This window comes from Narcine bancroftii, chromosome 11 (assembly GCF_036971445.1).
Source record: "Narcine bancroftii isolate sNarBan1 chromosome 11, sNarBan1.hap1, whole genome shotgun sequence".
Lineage (NCBI taxonomy): Eukaryota > Metazoa > Chordata > Chondrichthyes > Torpediniformes > Narcinidae > Narcine > Narcine bancroftii.
This window is the reverse complement of record NC_091479.1, coordinates 67,183,486-67,203,136: the sequence shown is the minus strand read 5'-3', so window position 1 is coordinate 67,203,136 and position 19,651 is coordinate 67,183,486. Positions and strand designations below refer to the sequence as shown.

At 43.4% G+C, this 19,651-nt stretch overlaps 2 protein-coding genes across 3 annotated transcripts in view; one reads left to right on the top strand and one right to left on the bottom strand.

Moving 5' to 3' along the window:
- The window catches only part of nup205 (nucleoporin 205), a 105,808-nt gene extending 86,996 nt beyond the window's left edge, over positions 1–18,812 (top strand). For both annotated transcript variants that reach the window (XM_069903194.1, XM_069903195.1), the window contains 9 exons: positions 477–603; positions 2,910–2,986; positions 4,985–5,113; positions 5,971–6,097; positions 7,582–7,748; positions 9,285–9,408; positions 14,052–14,180; positions 17,427–17,503; positions 18,478–18,812. In XM_069903194.1, the coding sequence (XP_069759295.1) occupies positions 477–603; positions 2,910–2,986; positions 4,985–5,113; positions 5,971–6,097; positions 7,582–7,748; positions 9,285–9,408; positions 14,052–14,180; positions 17,427–17,503; positions 18,478–18,630 (1,110 nt within the window). In that variant the 3' untranslated portion in view covers positions 18,631–18,812. The remainder of the gene's footprint in view (positions 1–476; positions 604–2,909; positions 2,987–4,984; positions 5,114–5,970; positions 6,098–7,581; positions 7,749–9,284; positions 9,409–14,051; positions 14,181–17,426; positions 17,504–18,477) is intronic.
- Positions 18,554–19,651, bottom strand: part of dgki (diacylglycerol kinase, iota) — a 115,569-nt gene continuing 114,471 nt past the window's right edge. The window contains exon 33 of the mRNA XM_069903196.1: positions 18,554–18,749. The gene's annotated coding sequence lies outside the window, so the exon portion shown is untranslated. The remainder of the gene's footprint in view (positions 18,750–19,651) is intronic.

Genomic DNA, 19,651 nt, shown 5'->3' with positions numbered 1-19,651 from the left:
GTGGGACTAGAGGAGAGTACTTGGTTCAGTGCGGACTAGAAGGGACGAGATGACCTGTTTCTGTGCTGTAATTGTTATATGGTTATATGATTTTCAAGTCACTGCAATACATTTCCTTGCTATTGTTAATAATATTTTAACAAATTTCAATTGATGAATCAATAATTTAAACTTGGGTCTTGTTCCTTCTATATTTCCCAATAGAAATAAACCTGACTGCCTTCTCAATTGCATAAAAGATTGATCTCACTTTTATGGAAGAGAAAGGGAGTTCTCTTGGTCTTGTATGATTAGTTCATCTGGTCTTTATCGTGTTTACGGTTCTCGATATATATGTGATTATCCTTTATAATTAAACATTGAAGTAAACTTGAAAAAGCACCGAATTGGTGTTTTTCTGAGGTCATGGAGGGCACTATTTAATGTTAATGTTTCTTGACCTCAACTGGTTGTAATCGTGATCTTCTCTGAAACAGGTACTACAGTTCCTCATTGCTCATTCAGAACCCATCCAGGCCATCCTACGTTGTCAGGAGATAACTGCATGGTCCTTGCGGGAATTGGCACTTTTAACTGGCATTATAAGCAAAGCAGCCTTACCAGGTAAGAATTAGAGGCTTAGAGCCGTGCAACATAGAAACCGTCCCTTTAGCCCACCATGTCCCTGCTGGCCATTGCCCCTGAATACTGTGGAATTCAGATCGTGCAAGCTCCTGATGTCCACTGGCAAGGTCAGCTGTAGTAATTCTGTGATTGGGATCTGCATCTCTGGAAAGGACCCAGGACCCTGGTCTCAACCCAACATTAAAAAATTGGCTGAATGATGCACCAAGAACAACCTTGCACTCAATGTCACCAAAACCAAGAAGCTGATTGTTGACTTCAGGAAGGGAAAACCTGCAGTATGCAATTGGGGAATTGGAGGTGGAGAGGGTGAGAAAATTTAAGTTTATCTTGAAGGATCTTTCCTGGATCCAACAGACTAATGGCATTGTGAAGAAAGCACATCAGCACCTGTACTTAAGAGTTTGCAGAGGTTTGGCATGACATCAGAAACATTGGCAAATTTCCACAGTTATTTTGTGGAAAGTGTGCTGACTGGTTGCATCATGGTCTGGTAAGGGGACACCAATACCTCTGAGCGTAAAGCCCTCCAAAAGGTAGTGGACACAGCCTATGACATCACAGGTAAATCCCTCCCCACTATCGAGAACATCTACAGGGAATTCTGTTGTCGGAGAACAGCAGCAATCATCAAGGATCCAAACCACCCAGCCCATGCTCTGTTCTCAATGCTACCACCAGGAATGTCGTGGATGTATTCTGACAATAAATCTGAAATCTGCCACTGCACTATCCTGCTCCCTGGAATGTAATGGCTCTGCTGGTCATTCTGTTCATTCCCTGCAAGAATTGAATAATTGCCATCCTGAATCCAGTGAGCCAAGCTGGTATCAGGCATTAATTGCTCTAGGATCCTACGTAATTCACCTGCCTTTTCCTTGGTTCCCAGTTCCTATCTTTGAGAGTTGTCTGAGCACCACAAGACTGCCCACCCTTCACCTGTTCCACCATTCATTCACTTAGATCCTGACAGTATTTTCTCTCCTTGGTGTTGAATCTTTATGGATTTGCCCAGCATAAGTCTATTCATCTGCATTCCAAATTTTCAATTGCCCATAGAATTGGATATGTTTGAGGTTTTCTTCCCTTTCATATGAAACTTTGACACACACACTCACACATCCCCTATTTCTTTCCCCCCCCCTCCCCATGGGGAGAGGCCAACCTTAATAATCCTCTGACGCTTATGGTCATGGATGGATCTCTGAGCACTGTGATACAGCCAGCCAGGATGCTCTCAATAGAGCTCCTGTAGAAAGTTAACAGGATGGTAACCTTGCCTCAGGCATCTTTCTGACAAGTGTCCAAGATAGGTCACTTCTTAAGTGGACTCTGAGGAACTCGATGCTCTCCACTCTCCAGGGTGGTTGACCCTGGTCGTCCTCAAGTCCATAATCATCTCCTTTATCTTGTCCATGTTGATACTCAGGTTGTTAGTCTCGATCCATTTCATGAGATTTTCCACTTCCTCTCCATATTTTGACATCATTTTTGCTTGGGTATGCATGTACTCCAATGAGGGCAAGTGGAACTGAATGAGGATAGTGAAGAGATGGCTCAGATCAAAGTGGCAGTTTCTAGTGTGACTGAATCTCCAGTGATGAGAACAGTAAACATAAGAGGGATGATTATCCGACTTCCTGCCAACTGATAGCCTAACTACTTGACAGTTCCTTCATTGTCTTTTAAACAAACTGATATTTTGCCTGAACACTTGAGGCAGACTGAGTGCATAAGTGCAAGTGGATGTGGATTAAGGAAATGAAAACACAAACGAACACCCTGACTCCAACCAAGTTAATTGTTTCCATCTCTGTCCCAGCAGTTTTCCATAATTTAAAACCTCAATTCAGCCTTTAAAGGTAAGTTTTGTTTATGTGATTGTTGAGACGTTAATCTGAGCTCTTTTCATCCTGACCTTTTATAGCCTTCCATGGTGTCTCTGCTATATTTGGTTGTAGAAAATTTATACTCAACCAATAGTCAGTGTGGTCCACATCATCTGTCAATTTAGAATTCATGAAAGATGTTGGTAAAGCATAGTCAGGTGTCACCAATGTAAGTCTGACATTGGTCAGAGTATTTAAGTGATAATGTGCTCATGAAGATTATCAATATTTGACCCACAGTTAAACATTTATTGTCTTGAACAATTTATAAGTGAGGAATGGGCAAGTATATAAATGCTGAGAAATCGTACCTCCAACAACTGAAGAGGTGCACATTATAGGGAAGCAGGCTCCATTCAGAGATGTTTCTAGAAATGCCATCTTTTACTTTTTCAGATGTGGTAGGTGAGATTGAAGCAGAAGGCATCTATGGTACGATTATGGAACTTAAAGGTCATATTGGACGTTTCCAGGTATTTCTGTATCTATTTTGAAAGCTTGGTTCTCTGCTTGATTTTCCTTCTTTACTGGTCTTTGGTTCAGATCGCCTACATTGACTAACCAGTGTAACATATTTAATGCTGCTTCTGCTAAGTTCCACACCTTCCAATGCTGGGATATCCATCCTCAGGCCTGATGCTCACTAATGAATTCAGGGATAGTCTAAACAGAAATTTTTCAACTTAATCATGATTTCTACTTATTTCTGCGCCAGCTTTCTTGCGATAATGGCCAACATTGCATTTGCCTTTTCAATTGTTCCTGCTTGCTAGATCTCTTATCCTTTGGAGTCAGGGTTAATCATTGCCCCTTACTTATCTAGGTTGCCGACTGAAGATTTCTTATTCATACTCAGGAATTTTGTCTATCCCAGCAAGACCAGCATTCAGTGTCTAGCCCTAATTTTGCTGATGGTTCTAGATCTGATGTAATTTGTCTGCTGAAGGTAGACCAGCAGTGAAATTGGATAGCAAATTTCATGATTTAGAGCCACAAAGGATTTTTAAAAAGTGATATTTGTAAAACTAGGAAAGGAACTGGTAGATAGTGAGATTCCTGTGTCTGATGCCCATGTGGTTGAGATTATGGGTTGGAAGCGCTGACAAAGTCACCTCATGGAGTAGCTGCAGTGCACACTGGCGCTGCAGAGCTATGTTGGTAGAAGGTGGTTCATAAGATGCTAAATAAACTGGCAGGCTTTCTTGGGAATGGTGTTGAGTTTCTTGCACTCACCCAGGCAAATGAAAAGTATTCCGTCACCCTTTCAAAGTGTCTTACAAATGGTGGAAAGATTTAGATCATCCATTTGGATATTTTGCAACATGTTGCCCAACCTCTGACCTACTCTTTTGCCCACAGCATTGATATGGCTGGACAGATTAACTTTCTGGTCAGAGGATGTTGGCGACAGGTGGCCAAAGAATGATGGTTGGAGAGGTCATTGTCTGGCACTTGTGTAATGCAAATGTTACTGGAGCTTTGTTGATGTTGGAGAAGCTTTGGAGAGATGAGAGATTAGCCATTTGCAGCTGCAGACTTTATATAGCTGATCCAGTTAAGGTGCTGCTTGTTTGTAATTCCCCAGGAAGATGCTGTAAAATTCCCCGTTAGAAAATGAATTTAAGTGATCCTTACCTTACTCATGCTGTCTGGGTCCTGTGGCACAGGAAGATGGATTGCTTCTTCGTACAAGTAGCTGCAAGTGTTTACTGATTATTTCTGTGAACCGTTTTGGAAAAAACTAAATCTGGTGATAACTCGCACGTTCAGCGAACAGCAATTCTAATTAGATTAGTCATTGCATATTTGTACTGTTTTCTGGAACTTGCTGTCAACTTTGCTTCTCATAGTCATTGAACTTCAAAGCTCTGATGCTATAATCCTGATTTCCCTGTTGCTCTTCTGGGATAAGCAAACTTTTTATAGATCAGGATGAAACCATAGAGCTACTGAAGAATGGCAACTTTTAATGATACATTGCAGAGCATGCACTCTTTCTTTTCCTATACGAACACATTCTTGGTTTCGATCTTAGCACCTGTCTTAATTACTTCAATCATTTATTCAAACCATTTTAAAAATGCTGAATGACTTGCTTGGCTACCTGACAGAGTAGTTGAGAGCCACCTATATTGCTGAGTCTGCAGGTCTGGTGAGACCAGCTAGTAATGAATGGCATATTTCCTCCTGAAGGACATTAATAGACAAAATATATTCTTGTGAATATCCATTTCTGTGGGGGGGGGGGGGGGTCAGTGTTAATTTGTTTTAAGCCAACAGATTTGCAGTCCTTTGGAAAACTTTATGGTCTGTTTGTATGTTTTTAGGAGTTGAGGTAAATGGTTTGTACTGTACTTCTGGATTTAAAGGAATTAATGTGGAAAGTTTGCTTTTCTATTTTCTAGCTATATTTTTTCATTGAAAGACTTGATTTTCAGTACTGCTGACCTTCAACTTTTATTGACCCCTAGCGTCAATGTCTGGCCTTGCTCAGCCGCTTTACCATCTCAGACCGACTTTCTGAGTTCAAAAAGCAGCAAGAAAGCACTCAAGTTGGTGGGGTTAACAAGAAGGATGAAATGGAATTAGCAATGCAGCAGGTATGCTTCCCAGGCTTCTGTTTTCTGCATGTAGAATGTGGAATCGGTTTCTCCCTATTATGAGTGATAGCAGTTTGAGCCTGAACCTAATTTTATTGTCTTTTAAAGTTGACAAGATAATGTACTGACAGGATCAATCAACTAAAATAAAGGGCTCAGGCCCGAAATATTGGTGATGTATCTACACACCTTGATGAAGGGCTCAGGCGTGAAACGTTGGTGACGTATTTTTACACACCTTGATGAATGGCTCAGGCCTAAAACGTTGGTGATGTATCTTTACACACCTTGATGAAGGGCTCAGGCCCGAAACGTTGGTGACGTATCTTTACACACCTTGATGAAGGGCTCAGGCGTGAAACGTTGGTGATGTATCTTTACACACCTTGATGAATGGCTCAGGCCTGAAATGTTGGTGATGTATCTTTACACACCTTGATGAAGGGCTCAGGCCTGAAACATTGGTGACGTATCTTTACACACCTTGATGAAGGGCTCAGGTGTGAAACATTGGTGACGTATCTTTACACACCTTGATGAAGGGCTCAGGCCTGAAATGTTGGTGATGTATCTTTACACACCTTGATGAAGGGCTCAGGCCTGAAACCTTTGCTACATGAAGGCACTGTTTGACCTGCTGAGTTTCTCCAGCATTTGTGTGTTTTTTCACTCAAAATATTGGTAAATGTTAATTATTTGGCAAAGAAATGGGGGGTAGGGGTGGTGATTTGTACATAGGAGGTTTGACAGCGCTCACTGCGTCTGTTTTTACTGTGAACAAAACTATAGGTCATAAGGAATTGTTCGCTCTCTATTTGAGAAAGAGACTTTAATGTAAGCAATATTTTTTTTTACAGATTTGTGCAAATGTGGTTCAGTATTGTCAAACACTTCTGATACAAAGCAGTGCTGGGTCCCAGCATACAATTTGTATCTTTACTCCTAGTCTTTCTGAAGGGACATCTCGAGAAGGAAGCCGGCAAGGTAAACATACCCTTCCTCAGTTCTATAAGCGCATACTCCAGAAAGTTTGTAGCCCACTAATTTTAGATCCATGTTAAACTTTCCCAGAAGTAGAACAAAGCATTTGATATGGCTGTTACTTTGAATAATTAGATTTGGCTACAGCGTCTGTGTGACTGGGCATAGATTTAATGGAAATCTTTTTGTAACCAGTGTGTGCCATGCATAACTGTAACCTTTCTATGATTGGATGTAACTCTAATTGTCTTTCAGCCAGGTAAGGCTGTAATTATCTTGCGGCCACTTTGTAAAATGGACAGTTTTTGAAACTCCTTTTTCTCTTTGCAGCCTTTGGCATGTCCAAGAGATTTAGCATTTTCTGGTTAGATATGGATTAGAACCTTGATTAATGATGATTTAAGACCAAAGTATTCATTTACCATTACAGGTACATTAGTGTGTACCTAAGTTTTTACAAGCTTTCCTAGATATGAGCATAATTCAATGGGCCTAATGGCCTGCCTCTGCTCTTGTAACTTGTGTGAAAACTTGATTGGATTGTTGCAATATTCTCATCACATACACCTGCTGTTTAATATTTGTGGCAGTCTTTTGCAGGTATAGTTGTCTCTTGCTTCAGGATCCTGGTGGCTTCGCATCTCTGTCTCTTGCCCCAAATAATATAGTTAATAAAATTGACTGAAGCAATGCCCTATGAGAGATGTGCTCTCTGACAGAAAGGTGTTGCACAAGGACAGAAACAGTAGGAAAGGTAAAGACAAAGGTGGGAGGTGGAAGAAATACATTAGTACAACTTGGTCAAGACAATGCAGCAATAAGTATTAATCATTAGTTTTGGCAGTGAGAGTATCTCACTTTTGTTTCCCACCTCGGAAAAGTCCAGCATTGTTAGCTGGTGAATTTGAATATGTTGAAATGGGTCTATGACCAGGCTAAAATTGCTGGCATTTTTCACCTTGAGTGACTGTAAACCCTTCTTAGTCCTCAGCCCTCTCGCCCATTAATTCTCAGCTTCTTTCTCTCCTACCCTCCCACCATTACCTGTAACCTGTTATTGTGTTCTCCTCTCCTTTCCTCCCTCCTTATTCAGACCTTGTTTCCAGATTCCTAACAAAGGGCTCCGGCCCAAAACGTTGGTTGCTCTTTACGTCCTATGAATGCTGCATGACCTGCCGAATTTCTCCACTTTTGTGCACTGCATAGACCCCAGAATCTGCAGATTTTCTTGTTTAACTCCCTAACGTGGATGTTAATGAGATTGTCTGATCTCAGAAGCTAAGCAGGTCTGGTCAGTACTCGGAGGGGAGACTGCCAAGGAACATCCAGGTGCTGTAGGTTTCTGTGAGGGGAACTGGACAAAGTGGGGACTCTCTTGTCTAATGGTAGACACAAGTTAAAGAATTTCATGTATGTTACATTCTAAATGTATTATTATGTGACAATAATGGAACCTATACCTTTTTTTAATTCTCTCCTATTTACAGATGCTCATTTGGCAATGGTGCCTTACTGGAGACTGCCCAGCCTTGGAGTTGTACTGTTCCTATTGAAGCAAAGTGCAAATGATTTCTTCAGTAGTTATGAGAGCCACCGCCAGAGTGTGACCAAGTATCAGAATCTGCAACATCTTCCCCCAGATGAAATAAAAGAGGTAGTTGTGTGGCACATTTTGTAAATTGAAACCTTGAACATATATGCCCTTTCCCTCTGAGATAACCAACAGTGGAGAATGGTTATGATCATTTTGAACTATTTTCTCCCCTATCTGTGCCTTCCACCCTTTTCCCACAATCCCACCCAAATGACCATTCACCTTGTGTGAGATATTGGGCCTTTGAATCAAGGTATAAATCACAATTGGCTTGACTATTACTTGAACTTGCCGTGCACTTTTCATTACCAAAGAATACACAGCAAGAAGGAGGAAACGGTGAATTTCTTCTTCTTACCTAGAAACACGAGAATCTGTATTAGAGTCACAGCTATTAATGGTGTTTCTCTATAAGTTGGATGGCGAGATGCAAGGACACATGTTGAAGTCTGCAGTAATGGAAGGATGGGAGGCATTGTGAGAGCTGAACTAATTTGCTGATGCCTAGGAATTCCACCAAATGGGTCAGTGCTTGAGCATTGGGAGAATTTAGTTGGAAAACCAGTTATGAGGTGTTTGAGTACAACAAGCAAGTCTGCGGACACTGTGATTGAAGTAAAAACACAATGCTGCAGAAACTCAGCAGGTTAAACAGTGTCCTTTGTAAAGCAAAGATAAAGATGCATCACCAACATTTCAGACTTGACCCCTTCATCAAGGTATGAACAAAATGTAGGCAGGAGCTGGAACAGAATGGTGGGGCGGGGAGGGGGGTGGAGAGGCAGGGGGGGAGGAACACAGGCCCACTGGCAGGAAGTAATAGGTGGATAAGGAAGGGAGGTCACACCACCAAACAGGGAGGGGAGATGGGTCTGTGAATGGAGAGGCAAAGGGGTAGAGAGCTAGAGGAAATAGGACAGAAGGAAGGGAAGAGAGGAAGAACAGGGAGTGGTCTAGCAGAAATCGGAGAAGTCTACGTTAATGCTATCTGGTTGGAGAATGCCCAGATGGAATATAATGTGTTTCTCCTCCAATTTACGGGTGGCCTGGTTTGAAAGTACAAGAGGTCATGTCAGTGTGGAAGTGGAGCGCAGAATTGAAATGGTTGGTCACCGGCATTGATGCTGACAGAGCGAAGGTGCTCAGTGATTTCCCTGTCAGCATCCAGTCCCTCCGGTGTAGAGAAGGCCACAATGGGAGCACCAGATGCAATAGATGACTCCCACAGATTCACAAGAGAAGTGTTGCTTGGTGGTGAGGGAGGAGGTGTGGGCACTTCCTGCACTCTCAGGGGAAGGTGCCAAGGGGGTGATTAATAGGAAGGGATGAATGGATGAGGGAGTTTCCAGGTGTTTGAGAGGATTAATTAATTTAATGAGCATTGTCAGACCACTACATTGTCTCTGCTCAAGAAAATCAATGTACCTTTCCTCATAAATGCCTGATACTTGGAATAAAGTTTGTTTCCTCCATGTCCCTACCTACTGAAGTGCAATGTTTGTGTGCCTGAGGTATCCAGGTAGGTTCTAACAACTGGAACACGCAACAAATGATGTAACAGTTCATTTGATCGGCCCTCTGTCATGTGTCCCACAGCTATGCCAGGCGTTCGTACCAGCGGCTGTGGATAAGATTTCAGCTGCTCAGCGACAGATTCTGGCAAGACGGAGGCTTATGCACCAGATTAACCATAGAGCAGAGCTGCTCTCTCTCCACTGTTGTATCCTTTATTACTGGTTTCCCCACAGATTAACGAGAAATGAGGGAAGTTTCCAGTACTCTTATGGAATCCGTCTCCTTTCCACGATTGGTCCCAGTTGTTTCTTAATTATCATGTGTTGTGATTAAGGCATTGTCCAGAACTTGGTAGTGATAATAAAGTGCCTTTCCAGTTGTGGGGGGGGAGTGAATAAAGTCTTCAGTTTGAGGGATTGACGTTTGCCATACAGTGGGGATGGGAGAGGGAAGAGTAAAGTCTGCAGTTTGGAGAGGGAGGAGATGAAGGCAGACTGATTTGGTGAGGGAGGAGTGAAGGAGGTTCATTTTGGTGAGGGAGAGATGAAAGAAGTTCAGGGATTCGGGGAACGATGAAGGAGATAGTTTTTTTTTAGTCATTCAGCACAGTAACAGGGCATTTCTGCCCATAAATCCATGCCTCCCAATTTACACCCAATTAACCTCCACCCCCGGTACATTTTGACCGGTGGGAGAAAACGGGAACCCTTGGGGAAAACCCATGCAGTCATGGGGAGAATGTGCAAACTCCTTACAGACAGTGCGAGATCCCGATCACTGGCGCTGTAAAGGTGTTGCGCGTTAGTAACAACTGTTCCACCCCAGTGTTGCTCATTGAGGGAACAATGAAGGGGGTTCAGTTTGGTGAGGTAGGGTGTAAAGGAAGTTTGGTGAAGGAGAGGTGAAAAGGGTTCAGGGGTTTGGTGAGGAAGAGGTGAAGGGGGTTCAGTTTGGTAAAGTAGGGTGTGAAGGAAGTTTGGTGAAGGAGGGGTGAAAAGGATTCAGGGGTTTGGTGAGGAAGAGGTGAAGGGGGTTCAGTTTGGTGAGGTAGGGTGTAAAGGAAGTTTGGTGAAGGAGGGGTGAAAAGGGTTCGGGAGTTTGGTGAGGAAGAGGTGAAGGGGTTCAGTTTGGTGAGGGGGTTTGGTAAGGAAGAGGTGAAGGGTTCAGTTTGGTGAGGTAGGGTGTAAAGGAAGTTTGGTGAAGGAGGGGTGAAAAGGGTTTGGGAGTTTGGTGAGGAAGAGGTGAAGGGGGTTCAGTTTGGTGAGGGGGTTTGGTAAGGAAGAGGTGAAGGGGGTTCAGTTTGGTGAGGGGGATTGGTGAGGAAGAGGTGAAGGGGGTTCAGTTTGGTGAGGTAGGGTGTAAAGGAAGTTTGGTGAAGGAGAGGTGAAAAGGGTTCAGGGGTTTGGTGAGGAAGAGGTGAAGGGGGTTCAGTTTGGTGAGGTAGGGTGTAAAGGAAGTTTGGTGAAGGAGGGGTGAAAAGGGTTCGGGAGTTTGGTGAGGAAGAGGTGAAGGGGGTTCAGTTTGGTGAGCGGGTTTGGTAAGGAAGAGGTGAAGGGGGTTCAGTTTGGTGAGGTAGGGTGTAAAGGAAGTTTGGTGAAGGAGGGGTGAAAAGGGTTTGGGAGTTTGGTGAGGAAGAGGTGAAGGGGGTTCTGTTTGGTGAGGGGGTTTGGTAAGGAAGAGGTGAAGGGGGTTCAGTTTGGTGAGGGGGTTTGGTGAGGAAGAGGTGAAGGGGGTTCAGTTTGGTGAGGTAGGGTGTAAAGGAAGTTTGGTGAAGGAGAGGTGAAAAGGGTTCAGGGGTTTGGTGAGGAAGAGGTGAAGGGGGTTCAGTTTGGTAAAGTAGGGTGTGAAGGAAGTTTGGTGAAGGAGGGGTGAAAAGGATTCAGGGGTTTGGTGAGGAAGAGGTGAAGGGGGTTCAGTTTGGAGAGGTAGGGTGTAAAGGAAGTTTGGTGAAGGAGGGGTGAAAAGGGTTCGGGAGTTTGGTGAGGAAGAGGTGAAGGGGGTTCAGTTTGGTGAGGGGGTTTGGTAAGGAAGAGGTGAAGGGGGTTCAGTTTGGTGAGGTAGGGTGTAAAGGAAGTTTGGTGAAGGAGGGGTGAAAAGGGTTTGGGAGTTTGGTGAGGAAGAGGTGAAGGGGGTTCAGTTTGGTAAAGTAGGGTGTGAAGGAAGTTTGGTGAAGGAGGGGTGAAAAGGATTCAGGAGTTTGGTGAGGAAGAGGTGAAGGGGGTTCAGTTTGGTGAGGTAGGGTGTAAAGGAAGTTTGGTGAAGGAGGGGTGAAAAGGGTTCGGGAGTTTGGTGAGGAAGAGGTGAAGGGGGTTCAGTTTGGTGAGGGGGTTTGGTAAGGAAGAGGTGAAGGGGGTTCAGTTTGGTGAGGTAGGGTGTAAAGGAAGTTTGGTGAAGGAGGGGTGAAAAGGGTTTGGGAGTTTGGTGAGGAAGAGGTGAAGGGGGTTCAGTTTGGTGAGGGGGTTTGGTAAGGAAGAGGTGAAGGGGGTTCAGTTTGGTGAGGGGGATTGGTGAGGAAGAGGTGAAGGGGGTTCAGTTTGGTGAGGTAGGGTGTAAAGGAAGTTTGGTGAAGGAGAGTTGAAAAGGGTTCAGGGGTTTGGTGAGGAAGAGGTGAAGGGGGTTCAGTTTGGTAAAGTAGGGTGTGAAGGAAGTTTGGTGAAGGAGGGGTGAAAAGGATTCAGGGGTTTGGTGAGGAAGAGGTGAAGGGGGTTCAGTTTGGTGAGGTAGGGTGTAAAGGAAGTTTGGTGAAGGAGGGGTGAAAAGGGTTCGGGAGTTTGGTGAGGAAGAGGTGAAGGGGGTTCAGTTTGGTGAGCGGGTTTGGTAAGGAAGAGGTGAAGGGGGTTCAGTTTGGTGAGGTAGGGTGTAAAGGAAGTTTGGTGAAGGAGGGGTGAAAAGGGTTTGGGAGTTTGGTGAGGAAGAGGTGAAGGGGGTTCTGTTTGGTGAGGGGGTTTGGTAAGGAAGAGGTGAAGGGGGTTCAGTTTGGTGAGGGGGTTTGGTGAGGAAGAGGTGAAGGGGGTTCAGTTTGGTGAGGTAGGGTGTAAAGGAAGTTTGGTGAAGGAGAGGTGAAAAGGGTTCAGGGGTTTGGTGAGGAAGAGGTGAAGGGGGTTCAGTTTGGTAAAGTAGGGTGTGAAGGAAGTTTGGTGAAGGAGAGGTGAAAAGGATTCAGGGGTTTGGTGAGGAAGAGGTGAAGGGGGTTCAGTTTGGTGAGGTAGGGTGTAAAGGAAGTTTGGTGAAGGAGGGGTGAAAAGGGTTCGGGAGTTTGGTGAGGAAGAGGTGAAGGGGGTTCAGTTTGGTGAGGGGGTTTGGTAAGGAAGAGGTGAAGGGGGTTCAGTTTGGTGAGGTAGGGTGTAAAGGAAGTTTGGTGATGGAGGGGTGAAAAGGGTTTGGGAGTTTGGTGAGGAAGAGGTGAAGGGGGTTCAGTTTGGTAAAGTAGGGTGTGAAGGAAGTTTGGTGAAGGAGGGGTGAAAAGGATTCAGGAGTTTGGTGAGGAAGAGGTGAAGGGGGTTCAGTTTGGTGAGGTAGGGTGTAAAGGAAGTTTGGTGAAGGAGGGGTGAAAAGGGTTCGGGAGTTTGGTGAGGAAGAGGTGAAGGGGGTTCAGTTTGGTGAGGGGGTTTGGTAAGGAAGAGGTGAAGGGGGTTCAGTTTGGTGAGGTAGGGTGTAAAGGAAGTTTGGTGAAGGAGGGGTGAAAAGGGTTTGGGAGTTTGGTGAGGAAGAGGTGAAGGGGGTTCAGTTTGGTGAGGGGGTTTGGTAAGGAAGAGGTGAAGGGGGTTCAGTTTGGTAAGGAGGTTTGGTGAGGAAGAGGTGAAAGGGGTTCAGTTTGGTGAGGTAGGGTGTAAAGGAAGTTTGGTGAAGGAGAGGTGAAAAGGGTTCAGGGGTTTGGTGAGGAAGAGGTGAAGGGGGTTCAGTTTGGTGAGGTAGGGTGTAAAGGAAGTTTGGTGAAGGAGAGGTGAAAAGGGTTCAGGGGTTTGGTGAGGAAGAGGTGAAGGGGGTTCAGTTTGGTAAAGTAGGGTGTGAAGGAAGTTTGGTGAAGGAGGGGTGAAAAGGATTCAGGGGTTTGGTGAGGAAGAGGTGAAGGGGGTTCAGTTTGGTGAGGTAGGGTGTAAAGGAAGTTTGGTGAAGGAGGGGTGAAAAGGGTTTGGGAGTTTGGTGAGGAAGAGGTGAAGGGGGTTCAGTTTGGTGAGGGGGTTTGGTAAGGAAGAGGTGAAGGGGGTTCAGTTTGGTGAGGGGGTTTGGTGAGGAAGAGGTGAAGGGGGTTCAGTTTGGTGAGGTAGGGTGTAAAGGAAGTTTGGTGAAGGAGAGTTGAAAAGGGTTCAGGGGTTTGGTGAGGAAGAGGTGAAGGGGGTTCAGTTTGGTAAAGTAGGGTGTGAAGGAAGTTTGGTGAAGGAGGGGTGAAAAGGATTCAGGGGTTTGGTGAGGAAGAGGTGAAGGGGGTTCAGTTTGGTGAGGTAGGGTGTAAAGGAAGTTTGGTGAAGGAGGGGTGAAAAGGGTTCGGGAGTTTGGTGAGGAAGAGGTGAAGGGGGTTCAGTTTGGTGAGGTAGGGTGTAAAGGAAGTTTGGTGAAGGAGGGGTGAAAAGGGTTCGGGAGTTTGGTGAGGAAGAGGTGAAGGGGGTTCAGTTTGGTGAGGGGGTTTGGTAAGGAAGAGGTGAAGGGGGTTCAGTTTGGTGAGGTAGGGTGTAAAGGAAGTTTGGTGAAGGAGAGGTGAAAAGGGTTCGGGGCTTTGGTGAGGAAGAGGTGATGGGGGTTCAGTTTTGTATGGGAGGGCTGAATTAATTCTCTGGTTTGGTATGGAGGGAAAGGTGGAATTTGAACTAATTTTCCAGTTTTGTTCTTTGATTCATTTTAACTTTTCAGACATTGTGGAAAACTGCCTCTTCATCTTGTGGCGCCATTTGGAGTATTTCTTCCTGTACTGTGTCCCCTCGGATAGTCATGATTTTCTGAATATCCCAAGTGGCTCTTATAGGGCTTGGGAACATCAAGGTGTGTCTCAGGTTTGCAGCTAAACATTGCAGTTACTTGACTGGCATTAGAGTCAACCCTTTTAATCGCAAATGTCAGCGTTGTTAGCACTCAGATTTGCAGGGAATCTATTTTTTGCTTTGTACAGTATATTCTCCTTCTATGCTAACTGAAGTTTGTTATCCAGTGCTATAGGACCACAGTCTGAATTGGAAGAGTTTGAGGGAAGATTGTGACCTTCAGTTACACAAACCCCATGATTTGATTCATGCAGTTAGCATCACATGAGATTAAGTAAATTAATATCAGTCCAGATTTCTGCTCCTGGCAACTGCTCAAGAATCCCTGGATGTTTAACTGTTTGTGCTCAAAAATAAATACCTTCAACGAAAAAGGAAAATCATCCTAAATGAATGTGAAGGATGGTTGTTTCTGACTGACAATCAAAGATGACTGACATTCACAGTCATCTTTAGTTCAAGGTGCTAAAGAGAATCTCTGGTGCATCTAGTAACAATTGACAATGTTGGTTGCAACACTGACAATGACTTGCACTTCAGAATCCACACCTCAAGCTACGCCATTCCAGTACCGATACAACAATGGTATTTACGCCACAATGATAAAAAATGTCCAGGTGTGTCCTTTTCACAAAAAAATACAACTCTAAATTCAGAACAGTGATTGCTTCTCCATTAGTATACTGTTAAGTTTCTGCAGTATGCTGTGATGTACTGTCGACCATGCAATTACTCTCCAATGACCTTAGCAAGTTTGGATTTTGCCAGGACAGCTCAACACAGTTGTATGGACTTGAGCTGAATTTCAGAGGTGAGGTTATAGTAATTACCTTCAACATCAAGGCATTATTTAACCAAGTGGGGCATCAAGGAGCTGAAATAAAACTGGTGTCAAAGGAAAATGATGAGTCATCCTTTGCATAAGGGGAAATGGATGCATTAAACAAGAAAATTTGGAGATGGTGGGGGCCGAGTGCAATACACAAATATGCTGGAGAAACTCAGCAGGTCCATATCACCATATACAGCACAGAACAGGCCAGTTTGGCCCTACTAGTCCATGCCAGAACAAATCCCCCCCCCCCCCTCCTCGTCCCACTGACCAGCACCTGGTCCATACCCCTCCAATCCTCTCCCCTCCATGTAATTATCCAGTCTTTCCTTCAATGTAAATAATGTCCTTCAACCACCTCTGCTGGACATTTATTCCACATCCCAACCTCCCTTTGCCAAGCAGCATCTATAAGGAATAAAGGGTAGTCAACGTTTTGGGCCTGAGCCTTTCATCGGGAATGTTGGGGTTAATCATTGTCCTAGAATATCACTGCAGAAACTTTTCTAGTTAGTGATCAAAGGCCAACCACCATTTGGAGTATTGAGTTCACTTTTGGTCACTGTGTGATAGAAAACATGTTATTAAGTTGGAGAGGATGCAGAGATTTACAAGGATGAGCCACAGGGAGAGGTTGAGCAGGCTATGGCATTATTCCTTGGAGCACAGGAGATGGGGTGAATCTCATAAAGGTATACAAAATCTTTAGAGAAGTAGATCAGATGAATGTAGGGATTCTTTTTTTCCAGTGTGTGGGATTAGTACCCGGAGGATATTGGTTTAAGGTAGGGGGGGGACGTTATTCTATTAATTAACTCTTGCTGTTTTTGTTATCTGTAGGTGTGAACCAGAGCTTTGTTTTAAACTTGGGACAGGCCGCTCGGTTGTTTTTTTATAATTATATTATTTTATTTTATGTTTTTTTTAGTAGATTAGTTGATTTTTTTAATATATAATATAAATATTTCTTTATCTCTTTGTTAGGAGAATTATTTCTAATATGTCACATTTTCACTTTGGAATTTAAATGATACTTATACTCTGTAGAGTTGGACAGACCATTTTTATTGTTATTTCTATTCTCCTTATGCTGTGTATATAATTAAATTTTATAAAAAAAGTGAGGGAAAAAAAGGTGGGGGATAGATTTAATAGGAACCTGGAGGTAATTTTTTTATACAGAGGGTAGTGGGTGTATGGAATGAGCTACTGGATGAGGTGGTTGGTGCAGGTACTATTGCAATTTTTTTTAAAAAGAAAAATTAGGATAGATACATGGATAAGATGGGTCGGGCGGGATATGGGTCAAATGCAGGCAGGTGGGACATTTTGGTTGGTGTGGTCACATTGGGCCGAAGGGCCTATTTCCATGTTGCATGACTATCATCAGCTTGCTGACCTTTCTTCCGACAGTAGGGATATCCATTAATAATTGCAAAACGTCTAGTTTCCTTCATAGTTACATAGTAAATGAAGCAACCCATGCCTGCATGCAGCAAGAACCACACTAGCCAAGTCACATTAGATTCAGAAAAGTACCAGCCAGTGGTGATCTCCTCCAAGAGAGAATCTAATCATTTATCTTTGATATATAGCGGCATTGCCATCATTAGGTACGTCGTCAGACGCTCAACTGGGCCAAAAACACTGCAACTATGAAAATTGGATAGAATCTTGCAAGGAGTAACTCCCTCCTGTCACCCTAAAAAAGCTCCAATGCGCAGAAGACATGATTCATCAGCATGAGGAAATGCTCTCCATTTTGTTGGATGATTGTCAAAACGGTCGAGAAGATCACTGGGTTCTCCCTTTCTTCTATTGACAATATTTATCAGGAGCGTTGCTTAAGTAGAGCTCAAAGAATTATAGAAGACCCTTTTCATCCAGCACACTGCATCTTTGACGAAGAAGGTACAAGAGCATCAAAATTGGGAATGTTTGGCTGAAAAAAGCTGTGAGATTGATGAACAGTATCATGTAACTGAGTAAATCATCCCAAAAAAATGTACATATTTATTTAAAATTATACTTTTATGGGTATATGTGATTATTATGTACTGTGTATTGTTTATGTGTGTGAACTGAGGTCCGGAGAAATGCTGTTTTGTCAGGTTGTCAATGATACTAAACTTGAATGTCATTCTGTCAATATGCAAAGCTCAGTATTATGCGTAGCAAAATAACCTGTTGGATTGGCACCCCAACTAGCACACTCTTAAGCCTCTGTTGGTGTGAGAGTAGGGGTGGTGGAGAGCCTATCCATAGTAGACCAAGTATAGGTCACTGGATCAGCTGGGCAAGGCTGGAGATTCCAAGCAGCTTCTCCATAATTTGAGAGGCATTTGGTCTTCCTGAGGAGTTAATTTCTGTGGTTGACTAAAACGACTAACTTTTTTTATATTTCATTAAATCTAGATTCCCAGAAGTTTGGTTCAAATCCAGATTCCAGGCGTTTTATTCTCAGTCAAGTCAGCCAACATGATCTTGAACAGGTAGCTTTCATTCTTGTTTGAATTCATGTGGTCACATAATGGTTGCCTTGGGTCACACATGAAAATCTTTCAGATGCTGTGTGCAGAATAAGTGAAGGATCTGTTGGCGATATCTTTATTAGAAAATTCTTGCACCTTCTCAAAAGAAACCATTGAAGACATGTTAAGTGAATAGACTGAGTATATCATTGTGTGGTATGGTAGCTGCAAAGCATCAGGCTGGAAATCGATGCAGAGGATCGTTAAAACATGAGAGGATCACTGTGGCCTCCCTTTCCTCTATGGATGGCATTCACTGGAAGCGTTGCTAAAATAGTGTTCAAAGAATGATTGGGGATCCCTACCATGTATCACACAGGATCTTTGACCTACTACCATCAGAATGGAGGTACAGGAACATCAAAATCAGGGCTGCCCAGTTGGGAAATAGCTTTTTCTGCAAGCTGTATGGTATCATAAATGAAACAAGTGAATTATTCTGAAATATTTATAGATATTTATATTTTATATATACATGTGATTTTTTAATGTGCATCATGGTCAAGAGAAACGCTGTTTCGACTGTATATGTAAACTGATGATAAACTGGAATTTGAACGTAAATTGAAACACAAGGACTAGAGTGATCACTTTCCAGGGAAATCCATAAACACCTGTTAATATGGGATAGTAATTGGAGGTGTAACTTTTTTAAGCAGGAAACAGGTAGGGGAAATGACTTTGATATTAACCATTTCAGTGAGATCAGATTTTAAACAGGATCGTTGGCAGTCGACTGCTGGAAATATTATTGAGTTAATCACAAGTTGCCGGTGGATCAGCCTCTGCTGAATTGGGTGAATGACCTTAGTATCTCTGATGGATTCAGAGCTGGGACCTGAGGTTGTGAAAGCAAAACAGGGGGTTCAGGGTGATGGTGTGGGGTCTGTTTCAGTGTTGAAGTGTACAAACTGGGTTTTGTCTTGTTTCTCCAGCTTCAAGTTGATGCAGCAGCGAGCTTTGGGGAATCTCTACAAAAGAAATTGCTCGAAATTGAGAACCTTTACTGTCGAGTGCGGTCAAGACACTTGTTTATTCAAGCACTTGTCCGACGAATCCGTGGCCTTGTGAGGATAAAGAGGACTTGATGGTCTTCTCGATCATACAACGATACACATCCACCTGCTCTTTTCTCTCATTCATCTTTTTGAATTTGATTTCTGTAAGCTTCACAAAACCAGTATGTTTTTTATTGATCAAGATTAATCTGTAATTACAAATAAAATATTATTTTCCACGTAAAATAAAGTTCAGCGTTTAGAACTCGTGATTGAGTTTTGTCCGAGACGAGCTGTGTACGAAATAGCTGGTTCAGGATTGATCCAAGGGAAAGTGGCTGGAAGACCTTGCTCTCAAGTGCTCCCTTCCCCTACTGTCCTCCCAAAACAACCTGTTAAAGCTTCCCTTAATGTGATGGTTACTGTATGTGCCAATTAGTGATTGTCATCTTGAAGGAACTCCCACAATGCACAGAGCTTTGATGCAACTTTGTGAGGGTTATTAACTGCATTACTCCTGTCAGTGCAACATATGAACAGTTTGTAGATGGAATAAGATGGTCTTCCTTGAAGAATAATCCAGTTTTTTGATATTATGATCAAGTAGTTCATTGCTAATTACTAATTTTACTGATTATTACTCAGCTTGAAAAATGTGAAATTTAATTAACTGGGCAGCACAGTTAGCGCCACACTTAGTGCCAGCGACGCAGGTTCGAATGTGGTGCTATCTGTAGGGAATTTGTGTCTACGTGCATTTCCTCTGGGCGCTCCATTTTCATCTCACCTTCAAAAATTGTACGTGGCTTGTCGATTAATTGGTGTATCTGGGGGGCACAGGCTCGTGGGCGAGAAGGGCCTGTTACTTCAAGTCTAAATAATTAATATCTCTTCCTTGGCTGACATGGTGAACTGCATGATCAGCTCAGAGCTTGAAATATTCGTCTCCTATGATGTGCTGTTCCCCCCCCCCCCCACCAATGTAGAAAGAGTGCAAGGTTGACTGCTGTCTAAATTCTCTTTTTTCACTCTAGAAGACTGTCAGTTATTTTCCTCTTAACTTGGCTCAGTTCGAAGTAGTTACCTCCAAGGAAAGAAGATCTGGTATTTA